Below are 11,921 nucleotides of genomic sequence, written 5' to 3' on the forward strand. Positions count from 1 at the left end.
GTGGTATGGTTGGATTGATAGTCATTGATATGAATGTGGCTGATGTTGATGAAATGATGATTTTAATGATTGATGTTGATATATTGCTGTTTATGTATAAAGTTGTCTTGAATATGGACTACTGGGTTGAACATGATGAAATTGTATATTGGTATATTATGGAGTGAATAAGAAGAATTGAGATATGGTTTAGTTTGTTTTGGGTGCTCTTTGAAGCTTGGAATATTAGTATTGAGTTGAGAAAATGGTAAAAATAGAGGTTTAGAATTTTTGGCAAAAGACTGATTTTTGACCAAAATTTGGTGGGCTATAACTCGGATTTCGGACCCTCAAACTTTACCAAACTTGTTTCATATGAAAATTAAATTCGTGAAGTTTACGTCGTTCAAAAAACGGACTAAAAATAGTTTTTAACAAAAAAAATTATGCGCGTCGGAAGTTTGGTGTGCAAAAATATTTCTGCAGATTTATAAGAGCTTTTTAAGAAAATATAGGGCCCACATACGCAGACATATGGCTGCGTATGCGGGAATTCGCCACTGTCTAGGGGAACTTGCATACGTAGACAAGGGTCACGTACGCGAAATAGTGAATTAACTCTAAGTTTTAATCTGAGTGTCGGAGTTCTAAGATTACCTCTGGCTTTTTCTGGGACCTTATATATTATTAATGTGGACACCGTTACCATGCTGAGAACCTCCGATTCTCATTCCATACATATGTTGTCATTTTTCAGATGTAGGTCGAGATGCACCTCGGTGAGCGTCTTATATTTAATTCTCTTTAGAGACTTTTATGGAGAACCATGTGCTTATTTTATGTATTTTGGGTAGTATTGGGATATGTATGTATATATGTATATTCTCCGACCGGCCTTGGCTTCGTAGATCGAGTCTAGAGTTTGATATTTTGTACTTTTGATATTCTACTCTCTATATTTATACTCTTTATCCTTTTTTTCATTTTCGGTTTCTATTTACGTGAGCGTTGTGCTTTTCATTTTGCAACCTTTTGTTTAAATTTTTCTTTCAAGACTCCTCGTTATAGATATCGTAATACCATACTACTTCTATTTTATGATTTAAGCATAAAATTTTATAGTAAAATATTACATGATACCACGCAATAGATATTTACTCACGAGATATAATGCTCATATTAATGTTAAATAGTGCAATCAGTCAAGATCTATTAAGTATTTGTTCAAATACGAGAACAAAAGATTACCACCGTGTAACGACTTTATTTTATAAAAATGCTGCAGACAGAGTGAGCATAGATGACTATGATAAAGTCAGTATCTACTATGATGGGAGGTACATTTCTCCTTGACAAAGAGATAAGGAGAAAAAGAGATGCAATAACTAATTTACAAAAAAAGAAATGATTGACGACACACCCAGGCCACTTTGATTAGGGTAGCCCAATCAAATAAAGCCTATAAAAAGTACATGGATATTGGCCCACAAGATAGACCCAAAACAAATTGAAACCTTTCAACTTTTTCTAATAAACCTGAAGTCCAAAAAACAGAAAGACCTTTTATCTGATATATCTGATATCTGAAGATACCCTAACTTAAGAAATTCCTAATTCTGTGCCGCTGTAGTAGCTAAACTCTTCGACGACACCATTCATCTCCCCCACTCGCTTGTCGCATCAGAAGATCAAGCTACCACCCTCCGTGTGCTGAGCTCTTCTGAGATAGATTCAGTATCTCGCCATTCTCCATACTCGAATCCGAAGGTTCGATTCTTCTTTTTCGCATGCCTGGTTGCAAGAAATTCGTTGAAAGAAATTCGGATTTGCAAAATCCTTTTACGCGTTTGCGACTTCCCCCTTCCGATCTTGTTAAACCCTCTATTAAAATGTTTATTCGCATCTGTTTTATGTGGCTATGTGGATTTGGTTGGTGGTTTGCTTTAATTTCCGTTGTAGAATTGACTACTATGCAACAATCAACATGTTCTTAGATGTGCCCAATGTACTGATTGTGTTTTGCTTCTTTTTTGTCTTGAGCAAATAGACAAAGTACACATAAAAGAGTTTGGGATGGACAAAAATACGCGTTAAAGTACACTTGAATTGTTTTTTTTGGACAAAGATACACGCTAAAGATTCGTAAATATCAAACCCTTACTAATGGCATGACACATTTATCCGTTGAAAACAATCTTTGAGGTGTAATTTGACATTTACTAGTCTTTGGTGTGTACATTTGTTCATCCCAAACTCTTTCATATATATTTCCTTTGTTAGAACTGACATGCATAATTTCACAATGCTATGTCTGTTCAAGAGAGAAAAATGGGAGATAGATAGTGCTATTAGAGATGGATCATTAGGCCCAGAAGCATCAATATGGTCCTGAGTCAGATGATGTGATGCTTCTTTAGCTTGTGTTGGCATGCCAGCTGTTTTATCTGGACCTGACATGCCACTGTCAACTGTTAACTGTTAACTGATTTCTTCATATATTGAAGAATGGCTAAATAATCTCGATCTAGGAAGTTAAAGTAATAGAAGTATGAAATGAATTTCCCTAGCACAACTATGCATAAATAAGGTGAATCTAAACAATTGATAATGTACCATAAAACATTGAAAGTGTAGAAGGTGATGGTGAAAGGCTCTGTGTTTCGGATTTGGGTAGGATGTAAGTGCCAATAATACATGTTAGCAAAACATGGCAATATGTACCAAATTTTAATTGTTAGAGAGCAGGAGAATAATGAAAATTGATAATGGGATAAGAGAGTACCTGAGAAGATAAGACTTGCAGAAGAAAAGAAAAGAGAAGTGAAGGGTGTGGTGAAGAGCATTGAAGGGGCTTTGTATGTGTGTTGATGAAGATGCTTGGAAGAAGGGGAGCTTGTTGGGGTTCTTCCCTTGATGCTAAACCTGGTTAGATGATTGATGAATCAAACGCTAGGTGTTTTTTTTTGGGTAGGATATTGTATGTTTTTATCTTCTTCAAAAGCTACTTCTATGTTATCATACTAGGGCAAAATTTCACCAAATACTCTCATTACTCCAGTATGATCTTTTTCATATTCATTCATCTCTACCAGGTTAGCTAAATTGCTGAAAGGGTGGAGTGATATCCTTTTGAATTTTCCCCCTGAAGCTTATGTTGATCTTATGTGAGAATGTTACTGTTTCTGAGAAGTATTAAATATATGAAGAATGTCGTCCAGGGACTTGTTATCAAGTTTTTGGTGATGAGTAAAGTGATATTTGATTGATGTGAGATGGAATGCATGTTGACATTTCATGTTGTATACTGTTGGAATTTGCGGGTTTTATATTATGAAAGGGGAGGCAAGGGGTTTTGGTTTGGCTTGGCTTGTGGATGATCATGGATATGTGTGGCTGTGATGTGGACAGGAAGGAGGCTGCGGCTGGTGGTGTTGGTTGTGGTGGTGGTTTTGCTGATCAGTTGTGGTAGAGGTTAGTAAAGACAAAAAAAATTGAAAATGAGTTCTGACAGCAGGAGCCGAAGCAGAAGCAGGAGCAGGAGCCCAATGGATCGTAAGATCCGCTCTGATCGATTTTCATATCGTGATGCACCTTACAGGAGAGATTCACGTCGGGGTTTCAGGTTTTCTTTTTCTTTTTTTTTTTTTTATTTTCGTAATAATTTAATTACCATTCGTTTTCTATGCTTAATGCTTAATGTGCTTGTTGGGGAAGCTAAACTGCTGAAGAAGATTGAATTTATGCTTTGCTATGGGAAGCTTTGGATCATAATTATAACATTTATAAAACCTTAAGCTTGGCCCAATTATTTACTGTTATTTTTGGCTTTGCCTTTGGAACATATAAAGTGGTTTGGTTTGGTTTTTTCTTCATAAATTTCTAAGAGGCATACTCCTTGCACTTAGGCTTTAATAGTGTCTTGGCATGGGTCTCCTCACAAATGATAACAGTGCTTTTTCTCTGTTTTTGCTTTCTTTTTCAGCCGAGACAATTTGTGTAAGAACTGCAAGAGACCTGGTCATTATGCTAGGGAATGCCCAAATGTTGCAATTTGCCACAATTGTGGACTCCCTGGGTATGGAACTTATTCTTGGCTTCTTAATGGTCGAGCATGTAATCATTAGATTCCAATCACCACCTTATATGTGTACCACTCTAATCATGATATCCAACATTCATATCATTTGCATTTAATTTGATTCAGTAATTCTAAATGTTATTTTTTCTCATTATTTTGTGTGAATAAAATCTGTTTTCCTCCTTGAATCTGATTGCAAATGTTAGTTCCTCCTATTCAAGAAACAAGACTAATAGTTATAGGTTATCACCAGGGCAACACAATTTCCAATTCTTAATTATTATTTGCATCTTACCTGAGCCATGATGTGGCAGCTGAATTGGCAATCTGTCTTCTTTTAGCGGATCTTCCATTGTTAAATTGAATATATTCAGTATCTATATTTCGGAAGAACAAGATTATTTATGTTGTCATTAGTCTTTGATGTCAACTATTTGGTATTCATACAAGTAGTATGGCTAGAGTGGCTTGTGATTAATTATGCATTTGAATGTTTGATCAGGCACATTGCTTCTGAATGCACCACAAAATCGTTGTGCTGGAATTGTAAAGAACCTGGGCACGTGGCTAGCAACTGTCCAAATGAAGGCATCTGTCATACCTGTGGTAAAGTTGGACATCGCGCAAGGGAGTGCACAGCACCTCCAATGCCACCAGGGGACTTGAGGTTGTGCAACAACTGTTATAAACAGGGTCATATTGCAGCTGAATGCACCAATGAGAAAGCATGCAACAACTGTAGGAAGACAGGACACCTGGCACGTGATTGTCCAAATGATCCCATTTGTAACTTGTGCAATGTTTCTGGGCATGTAGCTAGACAGTGTCCAAAAGCTAACATGCTTGGAGATCGTGGCACCAGTGGCGGTATGCGTGGGGGTGGTGGTGGTTACCGAGATGTTGTATGCCGGAATTGCCAGCAATTGGGTCACATGAGTCGGGACTGCATGGGACCTCTGATGATTTGTCACAATTGTGGAGGTCGTGGTCACCTGGCATATGAGTGCCCTTCAGGTCGATTTGTGGATCGTTATCCCAGGCGGTACTGATGGTCATGGATGACACTTTAAGGTTTATGTTTGTGTTTTTTCCTCTGTTTTCCCCGTTGGAGAGATGCGGTTATAATGCCATTATTGGCATTTCAGAATTGTGACTGCTTGCTTTAGGAATAATTATTCAGTACCTTCTAGAGATTTCTTATTGTATGAATCCTGTTCCATGATGAGGGTGTTTACGGTTAATCCGGTACAAGTTTTTGTGGTTGTTGGCTGGAGATTGAATGATGCACTAGTTTTTGTACCCAAAAAACAATTATGTACTAGTTTTTAACTAAAATTAAAGCCTCGTGTGAATGTCATTATTGTCTAAATGTTACCGTTCATGTATTTGTATAATTCTTTTTAAAGAAAAAAAATAGGGTTTATAATTAAATTTATCTCTGAAAGATGATTCATTTTATAAATTGGTCTTCATGACTTTTTTATTCATATTAGTCCTTAAAAGATAAAACGCAAGTTAAATTAGACTTTCTGTTAGTTAAATGATGATGTGCTATATTAAGTGTCATGTGGCATGATGATGAGAATAATGCATAAATTTATTTACATTTAAAATAGTCTTTGAAAATACACATGTAAGTTATTTTTATTTTTAAAATTTTAAAAATTGATTAAATTAGTCATCATATATATTTGTCTTTATTTTTTTTATGATATTAACTTTTAAATATTTTTTTATACTACTAATTTTAATATTATTTTTTAGATTTTAATAAACAAAATTCTCTTTATATAAAATAATAAAAATAATTAAATTATTACAAAATTATTTTATTATTTGTATTTTAAAATTTTACATTTTTAAATTGTTTTTTTGTAATGAATTTTTGTTATTTGAATGAGTTTTTTAAATTATTATTGATTATATATTTAAAAATTTAATATTTTAAATTTCGTTAAATAATATAGTAGTTATTTTAAAATTAAATTTTTTAGATTTTTAAAATTATAATTTTTATTATTGTTTAATTTATATGGTATAATTCAATAATTGAAAAATTGATTTGTAGGATCACTCATTGAATCTTAATATTTTAATATAATTTTTTTTAAATAACTATTATATTTTTTTAATGAGATCCAAAAGATTAAAACACTTAAAATAACTACTATATTTATGAGGCATGCTACGCATACAAACCTTTTTGGCTTACAAGCTATACAAGTTGGTCCAAATCTAAGAAAAAACACGCGCACCACTCTTTCAAAATCGAACGTCCAACGCATGTTCGTTATGCTGCACTCTTCCTCTTCTTCCTCAATCAAAACGCAAACTGTCAAGATATCGAAACAAACTACGATTCTGCAAAAACATTCCAACTCGTCGCGAAGAGTAGAAGAAATCAAGAAGAAAAGATACAAATCTCCATAAAAAATCACCAGAAAAAACGAAGAAACATTATTCAAAGTACTGTTTTACTGTTCTTCTAGGTTTTTTTTTCTAGATTGTCTCTGCTATGTGCCTCATCCTTAATCAGCAAAACATTAAAAGATTTAAAGAAGAAATATACTGTCTCCCCCATGTTTTGGGTGTATTTCTGTAACCGTTTGGGTGTATTTCTGTAATCCTTTCTGTAACTGTTTGGGTGTATTTCTGTAACCGTTTGGGTGTATTTCTGTAATCGTTTGGGTGTATTTCTGAAGTTCCATTATCTTCAAAACAATTTCAAAGCTTGATTTCAGAAATCATGAAAATCGAAAAAAACACGAAGCAAGAAGGAGATCCAACAAATTTAGCAAAAAATTCAAAAAAAGAAACGAAATCTTTTGAAAGATGGAAGTTATATATTTGCGCGTTTAATTGATTTGAATTGATTTAAAAGTCTGTAACATAAGCAGTGCGTTTAGTGGGTTTTATTCTCTTCAGGCTTGTAATGCTTGTAAGCGTAAAACACTTGTATGTAGAGATTAATCCTATATTTATTTAGCGAAAAGTAAAAGATCAAGCCTTTTAATATATAATTAATAATATTTGATAAATTATTTATATAAAAAAATTTTACTTAAAAAAATTAGAATTTAAAAATAAAAAATTTAAAAATACAAATGAAAAGATAACTTTGTAACAATTTGATTATTTTTATTATTTTGTTTGAAAAATATTTTATTTATTAAGGTGTTAAAAAAATAAGATTAAAATGAGTAGGATTATGAAAGATTAAAAATTTAATATTATAAAAATAAAAAAAATTATATAGGACTAATTTGATTATTTTTTGAAATTTTGGGAATGAAAATGACTTACGTGTGTATTTTCAAAGACTAATTTAGTTACAAATAAATTTATGACATGTCAATTAATCAACAAATAAATTTATAACATTATGTGACATGTTATAATTTTGTATAATTGACAATCTTAACCGTTAAATCTAAAAAGAATTAGTTTTTTTTGTAACTGTTCATACCCTGGGTCGAGCTGTTCGACTCGGGTTGTTCAACGACAGGTCGACCGACCTCTTCAGGTCAGAATTATCCAACCTCTTCTCAAAGAACTCGGCCAAATCACCAAGAAAGCTCAAATAATGGCCAAAACAGAGGAACACGACCCAAATCCAAAGGCAGCCCAAGCCTAGAGAGATAAGGGCGGTTCCCTTAAAGATAAGATGACTTCACTCAAAGATAAGATAAGATAGTTATCTTATCTCTAGAAAGATCACTCTACAAACATTATAAATACATTGGAGCACCAAGGTATAACTCATACTCTGATTCTACTAAAAATCTGCTTAATACTCTTGCTAACTTAGGCATGGAGTCCCTTGCAGGTACTACCACCCTCCTGTAACGAAGGATCAGCATCACCACCAGTCCAACAAATCGGACGCGATAGCTCCGGCCACCACTTAAAAGTCGGACACGTCAGTGCCGATCAGCATAGAAGATCTCGTCCGAGATCGACCTACAATTTTAGGTAACCCTCGGAACATTGGCGCTGTTGCCGGGAAATCTGGAAGTCATCCCATCATCATGGTGGACAACCTTGACAACAACCACAATTCTGATTTAGAGAACAGAACGCCACATAAGAATGCAGAGGTCACAATTAGGGGTGGCAAAACGGGTCGAGCCCATCGGGCCGATCCGTTAAACCCGCTAAAAAAGGCGGGTCGGGTTAGGATTTGGAACCCGCCAAATTAAAAAAGTCCGCCAAACCCGCACTGCCAAATTGGTGAGTTTTGGCGGGACAGGGCGGGCCGGTCCGCCGGGCCGAAGATTTTTATTTTTATTTTTTTTATTAAATAAAAGTGTGATTACTATTATAAAATTAATAATTATAGAATATTTAAACACTTTTTTTTCATTTTTTGTTTTTATTCTTCTTTTAGTTATTAACTTTATTTATTTTATTTTACAATTTTGTATATATGCTCAAATTACCTGACTTATTTTTTAAAATAAAGATGATTCTATTAACAAATATTATTTTGAACAATTTTATTGAAGTTAAAAATTAAAAAAAATAGTAAAAAAATTATATTATAATTTGACTATTTTTTATTTGTATTTGATTTTTTAATTATTATTTTTTGGTTAATTTTAATGAATTTTATTGTTTTTTAAAAAAAGAAGCGGGCTAGCCCGCCAACCCGCCAATCCGCCATAAAGCGGTGCGGGCTAGCATTTTGAACCCATTTTAGTTGGCGGGGTGGGCCGGTCCGCCCCGTTTATAGGGCAAGCCTAGACGGGGCGGGGCGGATTGGGGCGGGCCGGCCCGCTTTGCCACCCCTAGTCACAATAGACGATACTTCTCAACCTAACAAAGACAAGAATTCACCAAACACGGGAGCCATGGAAGCACTTCAGGATCGCCTGAAACAACTCGAAAAAGAGGTCGAGTATCAACGGGAAGCCGAAAGAGACCTACAAAGGGAAGCTAGGCGACGCCGCGAGTTAGAAGACATGCTCCTAAAGCTCGAAGCCGATCTCAAGGCCAAAACTACTCGATCCAGCCACGAAGATAGCTCCTGTAAGGACCAAGACCCATTCACCAAAGAGATCATGAAGACCAAAATCCCAAAGGACTTCAAACCTCCCAACATGACTCTATACGATGGCACAGCAGATCCCAGCCATCATCTCAGTAATTTCAGAAGTAGAATGTACCTCACTGACGCCTCAGATGCAGTCCGCTGCAAAGCCTTCCCGACTACCTTAACAAAGACAGCAATTAGATGGTTCGACAACCTGCCCCCTAGGTCCATCTCAAGCTTTGACGATTTGGCCAAAAAGTTTCTAGCCAGATTCTCCATCCAGAAAGACAAAACTAAGCATGCCTCAAGCCTATTAGGGATCAAGCAAGGAGACCGGGAAAGTCTCCGCAGCTACATGGAAAGATTCAACAAAGCATGTCTGGACATACAAAATCTGCCAACAGAAGCAGCCATAATGGGTCTCATCAATGGCTTACGAGAGGGACCTTTTAGTCACTCAATATCGAAAAAACATCCCACATCCCTGAATGAAGTGCAAGAACGAGCAAAAAAATACATCAACATGGAGAAAAACTCTCGATTAGGAGAGACCTCAAAGTCCGGATTCTCCTACTCCTCCCGGGACAAGGACAAAGAGTCCAAGAAAAAAGAAGATCAGCATAGAGAAAAGATCAAGAAATACCACAATTACACCCCTCTTCGGGTGTCTCTTGTAGATGTCTATCGAGAAGTATGCCATACTGAAAAAATACCCCAGCTCGCCTACTCAAAAGCAAGAAAGGAGGAGAAAATTGGACTGAATACTGTGAATACCATCAAATCTATGGGCATTCCACCAACGAATGCTTCGACTTGAAAAATGTCATAGAAAAACTGGTGAGAGAGGGAAAACTAGATCGGTACTTAGCCAGCAGAGCAGATGAACCAAGAAAAAGAAGAAGGGACGAAGATGTTGGACGAACTGAATGACCACCTCGTACACCGGAGAGACATGTCCACATGATACACGGAGAATTTGCGGGAGTAGGAATCTCCAAATCATCTCGCAAAAGACATCTTAAAGAAGTATATCATGTTGAGGGAGGAGAAGAAGGACCCGACATCCCCACTATCACTTTTACTAAAGAGGACGCAGCTGGCATCATCTCGGGACATGACGATCCCATGGTCATCACTATCATATTGGCCAATGCCAATCTCCACCGTACACTGGTAAACCAGGGAAGCTCGGCTGATATCTTGTTCAAAACTACCTTCGACAAACTCGGCCTGGAGGAAAAAGAACTCAGAGCATATCCGAACAGCCTATTCGGGCTGGGAGACACTCCCATCCAACCACTTGGATACATCTCACTACACACAACCTTTGGAAAAGGAAACCGGTCAAGGACACTCAACATAGACTACATCGTGGTCAACGTGAGTTCAGCCTACAATGCCCTAATAGGACGGACAACGTTAAATCAGCTCGGCGCAGTAGTCTCGAATACATATCTGTGCATTAAGTTCCCAACCACAGAAGGAATAGCTATGATAAAAGCAGACCAGAAGACGGTGCGTGATGTCTCCAATTCACAACCCATTCAAAAATTGGTGAATTGGTTCTTTTGACAAGCGCACCAAAATTATCATCAAGTAATAACCCACAGTGGAGTGGGATCGTATCCACAGAGATTAGCAAATTCGAGCAGTTTTAATTAATTGATGAATTAGTCAAGCGGATCAATAAGATTGTGAAGTGCAGAATTGTAAATGACATAAATATAAATGACTAGAATATAAAGAAAAGCAATAAAGTGCAGAAATAGAAATGGTAGAATGTAAAGTGCAGAATCATAAATGACTTGAATGTAAATGGGAATGGGGAATTGCTGAATGTAAAATTAAGCTATAAAGAAAAGGATAGATAAGAATGGGAAAATTCATTGATATTGGGAGATGTTGTCTCTTTGGATCAAATCTAGCTTATATCCTCTTCAATCATGCAACTCATTGACCTCTTGGCAATCATGATTGATTGAGCCCTAATCCCTTGGTGACTCAATCTCTCAGATCTTGATCAATAGCCAATTCCTTGGTCTAATTGCTCATGAAGAGAGATATGCTTGGTCCCTGATTATACCACACACCATTATAGGTCCAAGTAGAGGGAGGATTATATGTCACATATCCAAACACCAAAACCCAGATTCTACTCAAGTGTGAGAAGGGATTTCAAGCATGGTTTCATGTTTCCTTTCCCAAGGTTCCCATGAAACCCAAATGCATTCAATCTCTTTCCCAAGATAATTGAACACTAACCATTAAGAACGAAATTCCTTCTAGCAAATCAAAGAGAAGATGAAGAGAAGAAGAATTTCACTATTATCAATCCATCAAGTACAACAGAGCTCCCTCTCTCAATGAGAGGGAAGTTAGCTACTCATAGATCAAAAAGTACTCAAAAGTGAAGTGTAAAAGTGGATTTAAAACTAACTGCTCAACCCCCTTTCTTCAGTACTCCTTGGGGGTATTTATACTACTCCTAGTAAAATAAAAGAATTACAAAAGTGAAAAAAGAAAATTACATTTTGGAGGGAAAAGAAGCTCAATAAGTGTGACCTCCCAGCTGGCGTGTGATTGGCGCTCTAGTGGCGTGTCACGTGTCCTTCAATTTTAGCTTGGCGTGCCACACCCAGCCCTTCAAGTGGCACGCTCGTCTTCACTAACAACCTTGGCATGCCACACCTTCGAGCTCAAGTGGCACGCCCTAGTCTTTTTTCACTTCTCTTTGCTTCTGGAAACTTGAACTAGCGTGGCACGCTCAGGGTTTGGCGTGCCACGCCCTTGCTCTATGCTTGGCTAAGCTTCTCTGGAAAGTTGCACTAGCGT

General features: G+C 36.5%; 1 protein-coding gene across 2 annotated transcripts; it reads left to right on the top strand.

Moving 5' to 3' along the window:
• Nucleotides 1–1,511: 1,511 nt before the first annotated feature.
• On the top strand, nucleotides 1,512–5,426 carry LOC107609057 (zinc knuckle (CCHC-type) family protein). Of its 2 annotated transcripts, none has more exons than XM_088493523.1 (4): nucleotides 1,512–1,746; nucleotides 3,388–3,601; nucleotides 3,962–4,054; nucleotides 4,560–5,426. In XM_088493523.1, exons 2-4 carry the CDS (start codon nucleotides 3,477–3,479, stop codon nucleotides 5,104–5,106), a joined length of 765 nt encoding a protein of 254 aa, XP_088349649.1. In that variant the 5' UTR covers nucleotides 1,512–1,746; nucleotides 3,388–3,476; the 3' UTR covers nucleotides 5,107–5,426. The 2 variants fall into 2 exon arrangements, with proteins under 2 accessions (XP_088349649.1, XP_088349650.1); XM_088493524.1 differs by having other exon boundaries at nucleotides 1,533–1,746; nucleotides 3,072–3,601.
• Nucleotides 5,427–11,921: the final 6,495 nt, after the last annotated feature.

The sequence above is a fragment of the Arachis ipaensis genome, chromosome B7 (assembly GCF_059453495.1).
Source record: "Arachis ipaensis isolate K30076 ecotype BB chromosome B7, ASM5945349v1, whole genome shotgun sequence".
Lineage (NCBI taxonomy): Eukaryota > Viridiplantae > Streptophyta > Magnoliopsida > Fabales > Fabaceae > Arachis > Arachis ipaensis.